General features: G+C 36.7%; 1 protein-coding gene across 2 annotated transcripts; it reads left to right on the top strand.

Annotated features, from left to right (window-relative positions):
• The first annotated feature begins 1,260 nt into the window (after positions 1 to 1,260).
• On the top strand, positions 1,261 to 18,138 carry LOC127793250 (mitogen-activated protein kinase kinase kinase 1-like). 2 transcript variants are annotated; one of them, XM_052324085.1, is made up of 10 exons: positions 1,264 to 2,496; positions 10,473 to 10,557; positions 10,639 to 10,701; positions 11,320 to 11,477; positions 12,835 to 12,907; positions 13,010 to 13,069; positions 15,321 to 15,431; positions 16,948 to 17,179; positions 17,263 to 17,678; positions 17,773 to 18,138. In XM_052324085.1, exons 1-8 carry the CDS (start codon positions 1,355 to 1,357, stop codon positions 17,155 to 17,157), a joined length of 1,902 nt encoding a protein of 633 aa, XP_052180045.1. In that variant the 5' UTR covers positions 1,264 to 1,354; the 3' UTR covers positions 17,158 to 17,179; positions 17,263 to 17,678; positions 17,773 to 18,138. The 2 variants fall into 2 exon arrangements, with proteins under 2 accessions (XP_052180046.1, XP_052180045.1); XM_052324086.1 differs by lacking the exon at positions 16,948 to 17,179 and having other exon boundaries at positions 1,261 to 2,496; positions 17,549 to 17,678.
• Positions 18,139 to 18,864: the final 726 nt, after the last annotated feature.

Below are 18,864 nucleotides of genomic sequence, written 5' to 3'. Positions count from 1 at the left end.
GAGACGCGAAAAGTGTTTGATCAACACATAATATTCAATCAAGACTGTCCCGCTATACCATCGACTTAAGCAGATGGGTAGGTGAATTGCGGACTGAAGCCAATGATCCGGTTCCTCAAATAGACACAAATTATTGATACCTATACGGAAGTAGACTTGAATCCATGATTTTGTGATAATTCAAGCTCTTAATTGTGTGTGATAGACCATATGCACTACCCCAAGAGGTTATAAATGTTTACGCTACCGAAAATATTAGCAGATCAAATGTCATATTTTTTAAAAAAGTTGATCTTTTGTCTTTTAAAATAGTATACGACAATTAAGCTAATACTTGAAAAAATTACAATTAATACTCAAGTTTTTATATATGTTGTAAAATATCAAAGAGAGTTATATGTTGAAACTTTATCCTTTACATTGGTCGAACGTTCAACAATTAAGTAAGGTCCTCGATATGATCATCATTTAAAATTATCAGACAAGAACCTTGGTAAGATCATCTCCCAATATTTTTTGACTATTAAATAAGATATATTTAATGCAGACAACTTCTAGAAGGGCAAATAAATTATGTCATGTTATAAAAGATAAAACATGCGAGAGATTTGGGTATTATTCAAAATAACGTTAAGAATTAATTTATAAATAATTACGATGAAAGTCCTTTCATCTAAGTACGATGTTTGACGAAAATAATAAAATAATTTTTTGAGATTTTTTGACCATGAAATAAGATAACTTTAATGTGAATCACTTCTAGAAGAGCAAATAAATTATGTCATACTATAATTAGTAAAGCATGCAAGGGATCTATTTATTTTTAGAAAAATATTGAGAATGAATTTATAAATAATTATGGTGAAAGTTGCTTTGCGAAGCACAATGTTAGATGAAGAAAATATAATATTTTTTGTGTATATAATAAATACTAAAATATAGTATAATTTTGTGGTAAAATGCCTTAAAAATATAAAAAAATATTTTAAAATTTCACTTTATTATATGGTATCATAATACTAAAATATCTCATTTAATTTTATAATTACGTTTACTTATGTAATAGTATATATAATGGTATAAAGGTAGATGGATAGAATAGATATTAATATTTATTTAAAATGTTCAATATATGCAACCATCTAAGATCATCCTGTCACGATCCGCCACGTGACACGCGTCACCCGTTTACTCCGTCGTTCCAAGCTATGTTTTCCAACTCGGACCAGCGAAAGCGACCACCGTGAAACAAATAAGAACAGGTCGCTGATTCCTCGACGACGGCGTGGTCGCGGGCGCGGGCGCGTAGCGCCTATAAATACGCGGCTACAGTCTCCGAGAGAGAACGAGAGAGATGAACGCCAAGCAGAAGCAGGCGCAGAAGCCGAGGCTCGCCCGACTCGACGCAGTCAAGAACATAAGCTACCAGGCGCCGACTTTCAAGGATCGGTTTTCTCAGCAGGCTCGGCCGCTCGATCTTCCTGAACTCGGCGTTGGGAGTTTCCGCGTCGAAGGGATTGAAGGCGATTTCGATCGGATTTGCCGTCAGTTGGGACTCTCCGGGCCCGATGACTTCGCGATTCCGGTGGCCGCTTGGGAGGCTCGCAAGTCTCGCTCTCCTTCCGAACGTTTCCCGAGCCATAGGTTTCGGAGCCGTCAGGTTCTGCAGAACGCTGGGGTCAGCGAATTGACTGAAGATGAGTTTGAAAGTAAGCTCAGAGTTGGTGACAAGATTAAGCACGAGCACGAGTCTAATCAGTTGAAGAATGGGTTGAATTCGTCGAAGACCGAAGCTAGTGTTAGAAATTTTGGTGAAGTTAGACACGGCGGTTTGCGGGAGTTTGGGGTCCGTGAATCGACTGAGAATGGTTCTTCTGATGGCTTCGAGTCCAAGGTTGGGGGTCAATTAAAGATTGGGATCAGCAGCTCAGCTAATGTCAGAACTAGTGATAAAAAATCCGATGAAGTTGGTCACAACAGCGAGGAGCTTTTGGAGTTGGGTATTACGAGGGATTGGGTTAGTGCTGACTCTTCTAAGAATGGTGGTGGATGTGGAATTAAGGGTGCTCGCCCTCCAGTTCTTGCTCCTCCACCGGCAATGGTGGTGTCATCCTTTGTCGTGGATAACGTTAGCTCAACTTGGGATATATTGAGGTCTTTTGGCCCCCAAGATGATGATGCTTTGTCTTCTGATATTGGTCGAGGGCTCATTAGCTCTCCAAAAAAAGGGAATGGGGCAGCCGAAGAGGTTGCGGAAGTTGTTGGACAAATTGAAGAAAAACGAGAAGGGAGCAGGGCGCTATTAAGAGAGAGCAGCATGTTTTCTGAATCGTGTTCGGATACATTCGACAACGGCGACGAGTCCCTTAATATGATCATGGGACCTCTGTACTCTATTTCACCTAATGGAAACTTTATGAGTGGTATCAAATCTTGGCAGAAGGGCGGCATTCTGGGAAGTGGGTCTTTTGGAACAGTGTATGAAGGCTTTACAGAGTAAGTATTTTTCATTTATGTCTTCTTCTTCTTATTCTTTTTACAACTGCCTCAATTGACATGCTTATTACGGTTCTTTTGCTACCCGTAATATGGGTTTTTCGAATGATTTGTCACTGGAATCCATGCTTTATTCTAATCATAAGCAAGATGGAGGCCTTGCCATTTTGTTATTTTGAAATTGGCCAAAGGGTGGTGGAAATATGATTCCAGATACTTGGAAAGGTTTTCCTTTCTTTTTTTTTATTTATTTTTTCTTGTATGTGTTAGCTTTGCTTGATAACTAAACAAATAGAACCTGCCAGAGGAACACTAGTGGATGGTTAAGATCTCTTTTGTTGTATCTGCTTTGTTTATTTGCAATTTTTTTCAATGTATTTCCTGAAAATATAATGTTGTCTAAGCTGTTTCACATACTAAAATTAGCCTGCATACCTTTCTATGTCGTGTTTCAAATGTGATACATTTAGCATATTGGAACAAAGTGCACTTAGTGATTACTGTAGAGTATATGTGTTGCCAAAATTGAGAGCCCTGGTGATGTAGTATGAGAGGTAGAATCAGCAAAAGAAGTCAAGACTCCTGAATTCTGGGTTAAAATGGTGTAGAAACAAAGCTGGAACAATAATAAGAAAATTGGGTTTAAGAAAACCTCAAAAGGTTAGAGTAGAAATGACTGCCTACAAAGAATCTCAAAAGATTATTTATACTAGGGTTACAACAGTAATAAATCCTAGTCATTGATTACAAAGAAATCCCTCTAATCTTAGCCATCCATCTACTTTAGAAAGTCACATGCTAATCATGTGACTGCATAGTAAAGCTAATAATATAAATACTAACCATATACTCCACAGTAAGAAAAATAAAAATACTAATAAATCAAAGAATATACTATTTCTCCAATCTCTCAAGGTTGAAAATGTTAGTAATAGGTCGCACAATAACCCAAGAGGAGGGGTGAATCGCATTGTGTGTGTGTATATATATATATTTCATTTTTGTAAATTTAGGTACTACTTTTTGTGGATTCAATGTAGCTTGCTAAAACTGCTGTTTTGTAAATGAAAAAAATAGTGTCATGAACCTAGGGTTTGTGATAGGTTAGAAGAGGAATTGGGGAAGAAACTGAGAAGAAATGAAGAGGGAGATTGAATAGAATTAGGGAGGGAAAGAGTGTAATAGTGAAGAACGAGAGAGAGAGAGAGAGAGAAAGAGAGAGAGAGAGAGAGAGAATCAGATATTCATTTTCTCATTTCTTGCATATCCCCTTCCTATAGCTGAGGCAATATATATAGCCTCACTTAGTTACTAAACAAAACTCTCTAACCAACTAAGCTACAAGACAAAAAGGGAAATAACGGAATAACAACACCCATGTGCTGTAACCAAATTACAAAGATACCCCTAACTATAATTGTTACTCAATTACAGCTTTGTCCCTATAATACCCAAGATCGTGACAATTTCCCCCCCTTGAAATGTTTCTTGTCCCCAAGAAACTTATTACCACCTAACCGTTGCTTCTTTATCCAATGCCCCTCTTCACCCAGCGGTTTTTTCTTCGCTTTTCCTTCTTCTTATCTTGTTTTTTCCTTTTCTTTTGCCTTCTCTTTTCTTTCTCCTCATCAACAAAAACATTATGTCTTGTTGTCACACCAATTTCAGCCATCCGTCTCTTCCTTAGTACTGTAAAAAATGGTTCCAAATACGCCGTCAATCCTACAACCCCATCCTCCAACGCTTCCTGCTGCAATGTTACCTTTGCTTTGTCTTGTGTGCCCGTGCCAATGACATACATGTGAGATGTTCCAAGCAAGGTGTACTGAGCAAGGTGTCCAGTGCAATCCTTTGTTCCTTCTCTTTAGGCTCCTTATTCTGCTGTTTCAAGAGATCAATGGCATCAGGAGTCTTAGCTCTAGTGGCAGTGCTTGAGAAGTTGCCAACTAATTGAGTGCCATCCTCCACTTCCTCCTCCCCAATCTCTTCTTCCATGCACTCCTCAGCCCTCTCCATAGCCAAGACCAAGGGAGCAATACGTTTAGGCTCTTCCATATCTTTAGTAGGGGCCTTCTCAAGTGGAAATACTTTTACTTGTTGGTAGCTGGAGTACACCAAGGATTTACTTTCAGCAATGTTGTTCTTCTTTGGCTTCTCCATTTTAAGAAACTCCTCCTTATTAAAACTCCCATGATAGTCATCAAAGTATTCGGCGGGAAAACTGTAATGATACTCTGTAGATAGTATCATTGCAAACTCTTGCAACTTCTCGCGAAACATTCGACTGAATTCCTTGCACTCTTCATCAAACCCTCTGCTGGTTCCTTTGTCCCTTTGGCTAGTCTCATTCTCAAACTTCTTTTCCCAAATTTGATGCTTCTGGTCAACTGAAAATGCAGCATTCTTTGGCTGCCATTGAAGCTCCATTCCAGCTGAAAATGAAGCATTATTTTGCTGCAATTTAGGGCCCATCTGCTCCATGTATGCATTGCTACCAATGGCCTTATGATCAGGTCGTCCCCCTGAAAATACAGCACCCTTCTGCTGCGATTGAGACTCCATTGGACTCCTTCGTGCGCTACTTCCCAAGGCTTCATGAGCAGGACATTCCATTGAAAATGCAGCATCCTTCGGCTGCAATTGAAACCCCATTTCAACTGAAAATGAAGGATTTTTCTGCTGCAATTGAGGCTCCCATGCTCTCCTACATGCACTGCTCCCCTTAGCTGATTTTTCACAATCAGCATACTTTGAAGACCAAGGAACTATATACATACTGCTCTTCTTCAAACAAATTATCCCAAAATTCAAGCCAAAATTAACCTTTGTTTACCTTACTAGCAGCCTAGGATTTGATTGGAACTACCGCCAAAAAGAGTGCTGGAATTCACAGCCAATAATCCCCCTCCAAATTCGCCTTCCACAATCCACTCCCAGCTGCTCCAAATCTCAAGTTTCTGCTGTGCAAATACTTTCAGAACTTGATTGAATCGGTTGCCTCAGCTGTCCGTCTTCCTCTTCAAGACTTGGACCTTTAATTACAAAAACTGATTTCTCTGCCTTCCACTCAAATTAAAATCACAGCCAAGAGCTGCTATTACCCAATCACCGTCCAACACCTACTTCACACTTTAGTGGCCCCGAGAATAAATTGGATCCGAGAATCTATTGCGGCTTCCGACGAGTTCTTTGAATTCTCAGAAATCTCCTTGAATCTCTGTTTGAGTCATTGGAATCGATTATGAGATTCAACCAAAAATCTCCTCAAAGCAGTTGGCAACCTATAATCCGCTTCTGTGGCTTACGGCTAATGAACGCCACCTCACCCACTGCTTCAAGAAGTCATCCAGACTTAATTCGCCTCAAACGGAATCCGCAGAGATTTGGGTTGGCTTCGCCTTCAAGTCTGGAGCATCACAACAACACTCCTTGCTGAAGTAGCTCTAGTACATGGCCAGATGAATAAACCGTCGAGAGCTCGTTTGAGAGTTGGTTTGGCTGCTTTGCTCTCGTTTCGGTAATGGAGGAAGAAGGGTGAAGCAACTGAAGAAGAAGGGTGAAGCAACCGAAGAAGGCCACTCGATTAACTCAAGCAGAAGGAGTCGACGGCCAAGGAACTGCTCTCGCCTGGTATTTCCGAAATCTGGTAGCAACTACAATGGGTTCAAGAAGTCACCCAGATCCGCTTCTTACCGTCTGGATCGAAATCACTGACCAATCAAAGCGGCAGTACCAACAATGCACCGGTCGGAAGCTTCATCGTTTGGGTCGGAATCGCCCTCCGATCTGGTCGCAACCCAATCATCGACCACAAGCCCCAATCGCGAATCGTCCTGGCTTGCTCGCCTTCAATTCTGGACAAGATTGGAGTCTTAGCCACGAGCCGTTAGCCTCTTGCAGTGATCACTCTCCACACAAGATTACAACAGATTCAAGATTGCCTAAGCTCTGTGTGCGTTTGCTGAGATTCAACGACTACCCCCACTCGCTTCCACTTCACGCCTTCTTTTCTCGCCATAATCAGCGCCTTTGTCCCACCCAACCGTCTTCGACGGACTTCCTCACCAACAGCGAGCGTTGTCTGTTCGCGACGCTTCAAGTATGCTCATCTATCGACCAACTCCAATCGCGAACGCTCCTCTGTACTGATCGATGATGGGCTCCGCTATGGATTGACGACGGAAATTACAGCCGACCAAATCAACCAACTCTCTTACAAGAACGATTGAATTTACAATCGAGGAACGGTTGGTTCTAGTCGAAATCATCTTCCAAACCAAATGAGTAGCACACTGCTGAGCCCCAATCGGATTCGTCTTCAAATTGGAGCTGCAACAGAATCACAGCTGAGGATGGTAAGGCTCTGCTCATTTGGGAGTTTCAATCAACTGGAATCAAATCCACAACCAAGGATTGACTGCTCTGATACCATTTGTCATGAACCTAGGGTTTGTGATAGGTTAGAAGAGGAATTGGGGAAGAAATTGAGAAGAAATGAAGAGGGAGATTGAATAGAATTAGGGAGGGAAAGAATGTAACAGTGAAGAACGAGAGAGAGAGAGAGAGAGAGAGAGAGAGAGAGAAATTGTAGAGAGAATCAGATATTCATTTTCTCATTTCTTGCATATCCCCTTCCTATAGCTGAGGCAATATATATAGCCTCACTTAGCTACTAAACAAAACTCTCTAACCAACTAAGCTACAAGACAAAAAGGGAAGTAACAAAATAACAACACCCATGTGCTGTAACCAAATTACAAAGATACCCCCTAACTATAATTGTTACTCAATTACAGCTTTGTCCATATAATACCCAAGATCGTGACAAATAGCAAGAAAATAAAGGACGCCAAAGGATTTATAGTGGTTTGGCTTCTTCCAAGACTACCTCCACTCCTCTAGTTTCATTAGAGAGTTCCAATCCTCTATCTTTTTGAAAACATCAAATGCAATGGCATATTATGACACTGATACAAAAATGTGGTACTATACTCATTAGCTATATAACCCACAAGAGTAACTCCCTCACTCTTACAACAATAAACAAGAAGCAAGAGTGAAATGAAAAATGATCTCTTAAAAGATCAAAGTACAAGATGTTTGCTCAATGAATAAATGAATATCTTCAATGAAAGCTCTCTTTAATGCTCTTGATGTGTTATCAATGAACGTTCTAATGCTCTTCCAAAAGTCTTATTTTTGCTCAATAGTGCCTCATTTTGTAGGTATGGTGAAATTAGCTATTTTCTACTAGTTGGGCCACCTGTAACATGATCTAACTAGCTGTTACTGTGTGCCTAGCTAAAGAATTGTTGACTTTTTTTAACATTTGGTCATTGGTTTCAAACCTGTTGAGCAACAGAAATCATGTAGAGATTAAACATTTGTAGACTTGAAAACTACCAACAGCATGTGTCAATCAGTCAACGGTTTATCTATTTGCAGTGAAAAATAAAGAGAAATGATTTGTTTATCAACTGTATGATTAAGTTGGTCAACCATGTCTATTCTTTTAGTGAAAGTTAAGGACTTTGCATTTCTACTATCGATCCTATGATGAATTCGATCGGTTGTTTTTCATTTTTCAATAAGAAATAGCAAACATTGCATTTTTACTGCCGACCATGTGATGAATTTGGTCGACATACTTGCTTGACAGTTGGAGGAGTGTGAAGGAGACCAAGAAGATCTTAATAGGTGCCGCTCCAACTTATTATGTATGACCTCATTTCTTATTTTGTCATTTCTTGTATGGCCATACATCTGTCATGACATTCTCATGTAAGCTACGTTCATATTTTGCATATGTTGGCCCTTGACTACCCAATATGCTTTATAGTTGTCTGATAAAAGCCTTAAAGGAATTTTATGATTGCATAAATTGCCGATGCACTTCTCTATTTCAACCATCATGCCTTGATTCTATGAGTAACATCCTCCACGTCTCCCCTTCCATTTGAAGAATATGTGAAAATTAGGGTTTAAGAAAAACCTCAAAAGGTTGAATTAGAGTAAAAATGACTGCCTGTTAGAGCATTAATAGATTCCACTCATTAATCACAAAAGGAATCCTTCTAATCTTAGCCATCCATCTATTTTAAAAAAGTTACACACTACTCTCGTGGCTACTTACTCAAGCTAGTAAAATAAATACTAACCATAAGCTAAACAAATAAGAAAAATAAGAACACCAATAAATCAAAGAATATGTTATTGCACCACCTAAATCCAAGCATGGTTACTGATGTATTTGTATTGCCTATTTAATACTAAACACATGAGGTAGCAAGTAAGATTTTAGATGTGTTTAGGTAAAGTCTTTAATACCTCATGATTTATTGCCATGGTTATGATTATTGGATGATTTGATCATATCTGATTCTATGTTATAAAGTGTTAAAGATATGGTAATGCATTATATATTAGAATTTTTGTGTTAATTGGTCATCTTAATAATGGATTGGACATTTGATATCTTTTTGAAACTTTTTTTAGGAGAACTTTTGTCAAAGTACCATACCTAATGGCACTAGACGTTAGCCTTGGGTGCACTTCAATTTGACCCCCAGTTAGCAGGGTTGTTTCTATGTGTCATCTAATACATATGAATTGATTCTATACATTAGCATGACCAATCACAGAGTAGATTTATCCATTGGCATAGGCTAATAATGGAGGGGTTTTATATGTTGGCATAAGTCAATGATGGATATATGGGTACATTTTGTTTAGCATACTCCTAAAAAAGGGCGTCTTTAGTACACAAGGCTCCCACTTTGCAAGGGTTGAGGGAGGGTCATCTTTGTAAGCAACCTTTGGCTTATTTTGCAAAGAAGCTGTTTTCACAACTTGTACCCATGAACTTCTAGTCATGAAGGAACAACCTTACTGTTGCTTAATGTACTCTCATGAAAAAGAAAAAATTGATATTATATTATTTCACTGAAAAGATGATTATCTTAAACTAGGAAAAAATGTTTTTAAAAGAAAACAAATTTTCATGCATGTTTCAAAAAAGAATAACTTCTCTTGCATAAAAAATTGTGCATTTGCTTGTCCCGGTTCTGTCATAATATATATTTTCTAGTTTTGATCACAGAATAGGCATTTGAACTAACAAATCCATCTACTTGGAGGTACTTAATGTTATCTATCATCTCCTCTTTAGCAGGTCCCGCATTTGTTCACATGGCCTTGGTATGTTATTTTATTTATTCTTTTGATAAGTCTTAGTGGTTAGCTCCTCTTATTTACAGGTAGGAAGTGTATGGTAAACTGGTTTGGTTTATTTTAGTAAAGTTGAAAATTTGGTGTATTATAGCAGTTTAAGTTTTGTTTCTGAAGTTTGGGATTGAAATGTGGGTTGTAGAGGTTTGTTGGGCCCTAGTGAGCGAATGGTTAACCAAGTGTCATGCATCAGTCACAGGCTTCCATTTTGGGTCATGACATATTTCTTCATCATAGTTGGACTTTTAAAGTTAGCTTGTCCAGAGCTGAATCCATTGGGTTCTCTAAAGAATCGGGATAGTTTCATGAGAAGCATGTGTGTGAACCCTATTGCAGCATTATTTGTGATTTTTATAAATTGTTGGTAAGTTGAAACATCACAAGTGAGGTGCTAGCAAGCCTGTACTTTTTGTTGAGGATATAGAATGCATGGTACCTGAATGAATTAATTTCTTAGAGCTTAGGTAATTTGTTAATTTGTCACGAAGTTCAAGTTTTGGCCCTTATGAAAGTATGCATTTGGAATTGAAGTTATTTTTTCCTATGGTGGTGTAGTCTTATTTATGGATTTTTAAAGCAGCATTTGCAAGTAGAATTGATGCCAAGAGAATCTCACTCGCTTTAGAAAATCACTTCTGATTTTCCTGTTGCCTTGTTGGGGTCTATTTGGCTTTATTTTATCACATATATTGCTTCATTTCTTTCTTGCTATTCCTCCACCTCATATTACTCTCTCATGTTTTCTGCAGTGATGGGATCTTTTTTGCCGTGAAGGAAGTTTCTTTGCTAGATCAAGGAAGCCAGGCCAAGCAAAGTATTTATCAACTTGAACAGGTAATGAGAATTTGTCATTTTCTGAATGATTGTCATTGGCAGTTTTGGCATGACTTTCTGATTCTTTGCTAATTCATTCAGGAGATTTCTCTCTTGAGTCAGTTTGAACATGAGAACATAGTTCGATATCTTGGTACAGACAAGGTATGCTTTCTGTCTTTTCAAATCACTTCTTCTTTTTTTTCCTTCTCTTCTTCCACTTTGCCATGTAATGTTCCTGGAATTTGAATTGTATATCACTATGATTTATTTAGATTGTATGCTTAAGGATGTTAATTCTGCCTTTTCTGATCATGAGACAATCTCTAGATGACATGGGAGGGTTATATTTGCAAATTTCAAGAAGCGTTAGCTTGAGCAAAAGTAATTATACTTTCATGTTACACCACTTTATGGTCAATAACCTATTTTCCCTCCCCGCAATCCCATTGTGTGGGTAATATTTCTTATGTTCAAATATGAGAGCTGAAAAAACCTCATCTTCCCCCACACCCCCGCCTCAAAAAAAAAAAAAAAATTGATGCTTATTTGTGCCTTCCGTCCTATTTTAAGTTTATTGTTGGCGCATGAAACTGAATTTACAGCAAGTTTAAGAAATCTTATTTTGCCTTTTCAACTATCACTAACTGTATAGATGTTACTATTATCTGATATTTTTTCCCTGAGGTTGATAATACTACCTTTTTTTTTTTTTGTTATTTGTGTACCTGGACTTAGTTCATTTACTTGTTTGTGTTTCTATGTGTAAATGATCTTTTCTAGGATGATTACAAACTGTACATCTTCCTAGAGCTCGTAACCAAAGGTTCACTTGCAAAGCTTTATCAAACATATCGCCTGGGGGATTCCCAAGTCTCTTTATACACGAGGCAGATTTTGAATGGTTTGAATTATCTTCACTGCAAAAATGTGGTTCACAGGTATAAAAATGATCTCTTTACTTTTTATTTTAGTGTGTCATCATTTAATCTTTTTGTTCTTTCTAGCTGTTTTCTTTTCTTAACCTCACTGTTCTTGAGTTGCAGGTTATATGTCTAAGGCAGTACCAAACATTATTAATTAATTGGATAAATACTAAAATTCTAAATTTTACCCATCTTTCAAATTTATTCTGAACTTCCAATTTTATCAATTAACATCCTGAACTTTGAAATTTGTTGCAATAGTGTGCTGCTGTCAAACTTCCATTAAGATCATACTCTATCAGTTCTTTGCATGCTCTCACATGACTGTTCTTGCTGATTGTTTAAAAAGTCATTTGAGAGCATGTGACTGAGCAAAAAACTATTGACCTAGTTTACTTTTATTTTATTTTTGACGTTGTCCTTTCACTAGAGATGGTTTAAGGTCTAGAACTCATGCAGCCAACCCTACTTACTGGGATTAAGGCTTGTGATTGTCATTATTGTTTATCGAGTCCTTTCCCCCTTTGCAAAGATAAGGCCTATCCACCAAAAGCTTTCATTATCATTTTCTCTTTCTTCTCCCAATTTATTAACTGTGTCTTATCACAATCTTTCAATCACTAACACCATTGTAATGTGAACAGCAGTATATTACATGTAGAAATGAGTTGGCCTCTACAAAAATTTGCCACATTATGGCTGTTGCCCTGCTTGTGAAAGACATATTACATGCCTTCAAGTCAGGTTTATGAGAATTTTCTTTTTATAAAATATACACAGAGAGGATTTTGAGAAAGATTATTTCAATTTTGACTGTTATTGGTTTGTTGGACACTCAGGTTATGCATGTACCAAAGGTAAGAGCTTCCTAGGATTGTACTATAAAAAAATCTCTACTCTTTGAAACCCAGATTATGCCATTTGGTGATGGGGAAATAGTAGTTGGCATCAGGAATGGGGGAGATGTTTGCTAGGGCCTGAGGAATTAATGCAGGACAGGGCTGGGAGGGGAGGACCCTGTCCATACTCTCCGTGTTGCTATCCCTACTTGTTTGATGTCATTGTTAGCTTATGGCAAATTTTGGTGGTTATTAGCCAATTTGATCTTGTCTATGGCTGTACTTATTTATTATGTATTAATTTTTATGTAATCTTTCATTTTTGTAGTTGTAACCTGCAGGGGAGCAAGTAGTTGAGATTTGCTCAAATGTTATAAGTATCTATGCATGATTTGACATTAGGGAGCATGTAGAGATTGTAGATGGGCAATTTTATTGGTTCGACTTTCAAGCATAAAATATCTCATTCTTGAATGGTTTAATTGTAGATCATGTTTCCTCTAAGACTGGTATATTTCTTTCTCATCTTCAAGGGATATCAAGTGTGCTAATATATTGGTGGATGCAAGTGGGTCTGTAAAACTTGCAGATTTTGGATTGGCAAAGGTTATTTTCTCTACCAAATATAGGTTTCCACCCCCCGCCCCACTCCCCTGTCTTGCGTTTTAGATGTTGAGCTAAATAAATTTTGTCACATGCATTCAACAGGCTACTAAACTAAATGATGTAACATCTTGCAAAGGGACGGCATTCTGGATGGCCCCAGAGGTTTGAGTTATTTTCTGAGTTATGCTGTCTATTTTACTGTTCTACATTATTTCTGTTAGTGCTATTATCATGTCAGGTTGGGCAATTGCAATTTTTCAGAATATTAGCTCTTCATGTTAATATGGGTGGCTGGTCAATGCTAATTTTTGGCTATGTGGACCATGGTTACCCAATTCATGGCACCCCCCACGAACTGCGTTTCCAATCATGTGTCTGATCACGGTACAAATGTGTATTGGAATGGGGAGGGACGCGACTTGGATCGCTAAAAATAGTGATCCCAAATATAAAAAGTTACTTGATACCCCAAATTCAAAGGTCTAAACTTAGAGATCATTGGGAGATGGAAGAAGTTCACCTATCATTAAGCTTTTGAGATGAAAGTTAGCTTTAAATTTATTATGTTAGGATTCAGTTTTTTTTCTCTCCCTGTTTCTGTTGTACTGTTATGTTTTTATGTGTTATTGCAAACTTGCTTTTAGTTAAGTTGAACCTGATTTTCATTGCAATATCTTATGAATATAACAAAATTTTTCCTTTGAATTTTAATAAACATACTAATAAATTAATCAAAGCGAACCAAGAACCAAACTGACCTAATAACTCACCCTACTCCCCACGAATTTGTACCTAGCTAGGTAGCTTACCTCATTCCCGAATTCATGCCACCAATCAAAATATGCCATGTTCTGTGTAACTATGATGTGGACTTTTGTCTTTCTTTTAGAGTTAGTTCATTTGTTATGCTATTTATTATGTCATTTTATCAAGTTTTAATACATAATATTCTAAATGCACTCTCCAGAAAACCCTCATTTTGCAGAATGGAAGCACAGTTTAGAAAGAAAAAAAGTTAAATTTCAAATAATTGTTTTGTTTGCACTTCAATGGTTTCTCACTTTATAGCCAGGGTTATGACAATGACATTAAAAAAAAAAAAAAGGCATCAACTATTGCAGTATATTCTGACTTATTGAGTGATAGTTGAGTTAATTTCCTGCTAGGCTTTTATTATTGTCACTTTGTCATATGTATACTATTATAGCCTAGAGTGTTAGGCATCAAAATAGTTTTGCTTGATTAGTTCCTCTCTTGCTTATCCCTTTTAAGTTTTTGTGCTGAGCATATGCTATCAGTCATAATGATCAATTATAAAGGTAGATATATACCTTGGCTTCGCTCAATTATGATGTTTTTGGTCCAGTTTCCTTGTGTTACCAGAATTCATTTTTACATGTAAATGAGTAGGGGCTACTGCTTGGTGGAGTGGTATAATGCTCAGGGTGCCAAATGAGAGTGTGTGGATTGAAGTCTGAAAGAAACTGCCTTGGGGTCCAACACTGGGAATTGTCTTTCTATGTAAACGTGTCAAGATTACATGGTTTACAAAAATTGACCATGGAATTGGGAAATACTGATGCAAGATATTTGCAGACTCATGGTGACCACACAATTTTTTTGTGCTACTTAACTAACAAGAAAATGGTGTGGATGAAACACACAAAAGATAGGGAAAAAAGAAATAACCATTACCCAGTGCTGGTCCTACAACATGCACGTTGGTAGGGGATGAAATTAACTTTCTCTGGCGTTAGATTTGGAATTAAGGTAAGGAACTTGTAAGTAGGAGTGGAAGGAAAAGAAAGAGAAGGTTTACGCTTCCTCTTGCTTTGTAACAAGGGAAGGGAAGACAGGTGGGAAATATATATATATATATATATGTGGTGACAGAAGGGAGAAATATTCTAATCTCAAGTCAGATTAAGGCTTATAATTTTTATTTTAACTGCCCTTCATACTGTCTGATCTCTCCTAATTCCAGAGATGAATAGAGAGTGGATGAAAAAGGGTTTTACCCACCTGTTCCACCTCTTGCCTTTTACCTTTTAAACACCCCAACGGGGGGCCCCATCAATCCAAACATAACTTGACAAGCATATCTAACACAACAACCCAATATCACTGAATGTTATTGTTTAAAATGCCATATTGCAATACAGACGAAACAATATTATTTGAGTGCTGATAATACTTGCATACCTATGAGTAGTTTTGTTCGAATGTTTCTTAATTTTCAGAATTACATTTGGGTAGGGATACTAATTTTCACCACTTTGGCTTTGCAGAGATTTATTATTTTTTTATTTTTTATGGGAGGAAGGTTATCTTTACATGCATATGATGGGTTATGCAATACTTGCTGCATGCTTATTTTAGTTACAAATTTAACAAATTGGTTATACATTGTTAGGTGGTTAATGGGAAGAACCGTGGTTATGGACTTGCTGCTGATATATGGAGCCTTGGTTGCACAGTGTTGGAGATGCTAACTGGACAAGTTCCTTATTCTCACTTGGAAGGGGTATGATGATTATATTAACTTTTCTGCATTTGTTTCATTTTATTAAGTCATTATTAATCTAAAAAGCTTAAATTACTACAGTATGGACATAAGTATATTAAGCTCTCTTACTCTCCCGATGTGCACAATCCCAGCATTTATGGGCCTGCAACCCATCTAAGGGCTCGACTTGGCTTAGACTTGTGGGCCCAACTCATGGGCCCGACTCCTTGGGCCCAATCGAATTTTGATTTTATAAAAAAATCAAATTATAAATAATGCAATTTTGAAATTGAATTTTTGATATTTGAGTTAATAATATTTTAAAAATTATATAGACATTGTCGCAAATTCACAATGGCAATCAACAAATCTCAAATAATTTGCATCTCATACACAATATCACACTTTTTAGAAGAAAATTTATCTCACAAAAGCCACGTTAAAAAAATCCTAAATATATAAATAAATATATATCTCATACACAAGCATTGGAGTTCAAATTCAAAATATGAAATAATTTTTTATAACTTAAATATTTATAAAAATAGTATTAAAAGTAGAATTAGATTATTGGAAACCATATTAAAAATTTTAAAGTCTTCATTTTCAAACTTTTAACTTCTAATTCGAACATTTTTTAGTTTTTATTTTAAAAGTAGAATTTTCATATTAAAAAAATATTTTTATATCTAACTCATTAATTAAATAAATATATTTTTATAAAATTACTTTTAAAATAATTTAAAAAATGGGTTGGCCCATCAGGCTAGGCCCATTAAGGATCACAAGTCGTGGGCCTGGCTTGACTTGGAAGCTCAATGGCCTGGTCCAGCCCAAGTGGACTTGTGCTGTTCTTGGGCCCTAGGTTTGGCTAACGGTTCTATAAACAAGCTGGCTTGACCCTGCTCATTTATATAGGGCAAAATGATGGGCCTGACTTGGCCCGTTTGACATGCCTACCAATACAAGCAAATTAATTGCCGAGCAAAAAACATGGCATCTTCAGAATCAGAGTTTTGCTATCATATTAAGTCACCATCAGCTTGTTTAATGGGTTCTCCTATCTAATGGCATTATAAGGTTATGTTGTTCTACTTTAGTTTGTCATGCAATCTATTAAATGAACTTAAAAGGTTGGCCTGGTGGTTGATATATGAGACTCTAAGCATGGAACTTCAGTGTTCAATTAGTTGGATTGATGATTTTCCAAGAAAAAAGAATAGTTGGCTTGCTGTCCACTTCCTCCTTTTTGCAGTTGGTGATTTGGTAGTTCCTATTTTTTGAATAGTGTGAACTTTTGATTTTCTATCCTCCTCTCGTATAGGATTCACTCCTTTTGAGGCTTTTTTCATTGTTTTATATGTATGATTTTTTGTGGAAAAAATGTCTAGTTGACAACAAAAGATGGGAATTTGAACAGTTTTGCACATTTGAGGAACAATAGAAGGTGGTTTACTATGTCACAGTGACTTTGAACTTGTCCTCACGTGTTTATGGTGCTGTACTGAGGGTGTATATTCCTATTCAATCACAGATGCAAGCATTGTTTAGGATTGGCAGGGGTGAACCTCCTCCCGTTCCTGATTCCTTATCCAGTGATGCCCACGATTTTATCCTCAAATGCTTGCAAGTTATCCCAGAAAAGCGGCCTACTGCTGCTAAACTATTGAACCATCCATTTGTGAAGGGGCTACCATCAACGTCCTCAGTCCCTGCATCTCCATATCATTACAACCTCCGGTGATCCAATTTATAAGTGTGTTTAGGTAAAATTATTCATGTTTTTGCTTTGGTCTACTAGTGTTTGGCATCCCTTACCTGATCATTGAATTTCCTTTAAACATGGCAGACGAAGAATCTGATTGGTTGGATAAATAATTGGAAGTGTGGCATCCAAGAAGCACAATTTGAAAGTTCAAGATGTTATAGATGCATCCTTATTTTCAGAGTTTGTTTATCAATGTGTACATACATGTTTTATATGTTATCAATTCCACCCCAGGCTTGTTTGGTTCAGCTAGTGTTCCATTTGTATACTAAACCAAAAAGAAAGTACTGTGGTAGCTGTTCCCAAAACACCAGTTGAACGGTTCTCCCTTTCCATTTGCTCTTTTTCCTTTCCTATTGGGAGGCAGGTCGAGGGGTTCACGATGGATGGAAGAATTATGAAACAATAGATGCATTGACATAGCACGAAGCTAATATATACAACAACCTATCGAGCCTTAATCGTGCTAGTTGAACGAGCCAAGCTGATACATCTAGGTAACCTATAGCTTGCTTTTATGTTTGAATTTATTTTAAAACCATGCAATGGATATGGTTGGTCTTACAGGTCTCTTTGTATTTATCCGTCCAGGAATCACCTATACTGGCATTAAAGTGCTGATTTTGAATAGAAGGTGCAGCCTATGGAGCAACAACGAACGTTAATTGGGATCGATTACATGAATTTTAGATTTTCAATCATCTCTACCTGACGAGCAGTTACTCAACATTGAATGCCACACTTCCAATCCAGCCTACAGTGTGATATACACATTCCAAATTTTTGGTTGAAATGGAATTCCCTCCTCTCCTCTCCCTATTGCTCGTTTCGTCTGTCATGTGAAGATGTTTTCAGTAGTGTGTACATATTTGTGACAATGTAAATAGGTTGGAAACTCTCTGTTGTTGAACTGTTATAATGTATCATGTCCATGATGTGATTGTTCCTCCTGTGCCATTGGTAATTGTTGGCCAAAATTATATATTTTTTTTCTGTATTTTCGTGTCACCGTTCAAATTTTTTTGTTGTTTTGAATACATTGTTGAACTTGATTTTTAATTAATTTAATTTTTATATTTTGATTTTTTTCATTTGATAAGTTGAACTTTTTGTTATTTCGATTATACTAATGTTCTTGTATTTTCGAGTTAATTTAATTCATATATTTTGGTATATAAAAAAAATAGTTAAATTGATTTATCTCATTTTATTTTTTTTACATGAAAAAAATGAATGATGAAACTTTTTGAATTGTCACACGAAAAAAATGATAAAATATAAGGTTTAAATTTATTAAAAAAATGTAAGTTAATAAGTGTAATTAAAATAAAAGAATAAATGGTCACATAAAAAAAGTGAAAGTATAGGGACAAAAATATGGTGTTTGATTCATTGATAATTATTGCGAAAATTTATTTTATTTAGCGATGGTGATATTAGATTCGAACTAAAATTGTGTTAATGTTAATAGAAAAATAAAGTTTGTATAACCATATAAAATATCAAAAGGACCATGAGTGACCTAAATATGATAATATGTTAAAAAATTTAAACATAAAAAATAATTAATTTAATTTTAAAATATAAAAAATATATAATTTTGTTTTTGCAAGAGGTTGGATTAGATAAGGCAATGCGTATTTTCCCAAATAAAAAAATTATCAAATGCTGTCAAATCCCAAA

Source organism: Diospyros lotus, unplaced genomic scaffold (assembly GCF_014633365.1).
Source record: "Diospyros lotus cultivar Yz01 unplaced genomic scaffold, ASM1463336v1 superscaf1, whole genome shotgun sequence".
In the NCBI taxonomy this organism is placed as follows: Eukaryota; Viridiplantae; Streptophyta; class Magnoliopsida; order Ericales; family Ebenaceae; genus Diospyros; species Diospyros lotus.
Note: the sequence above shows the minus strand (reverse complement) of the source record. Positions and strands in the feature narration are given on the sequence as shown.

Bases quoted from the DNA above. Each gene is read 5' to 3' on its own strand.
- LOC127793250 (XM_052324085.1), top strand. From the start codon at position 1,355: ATGAACGCCAAGCAGAAGCAGGCGCAGAAGCCGAGGCTCGCCCGACTC. The intron at 11,478-12,834 runs GTATAAAAATGA...CTCATCTTCAAG, and splicing joins TGCAAAAATGTGGTTCACAG to GGATATCAAGTGTGCTAATA. The intron at 12,908-13,009 runs GTTATTTTCTCT...TGCATTCAACAG, and splicing joins CAGATTTTGGATTGGCAAAG to GCTACTAAACTAAATGATGT.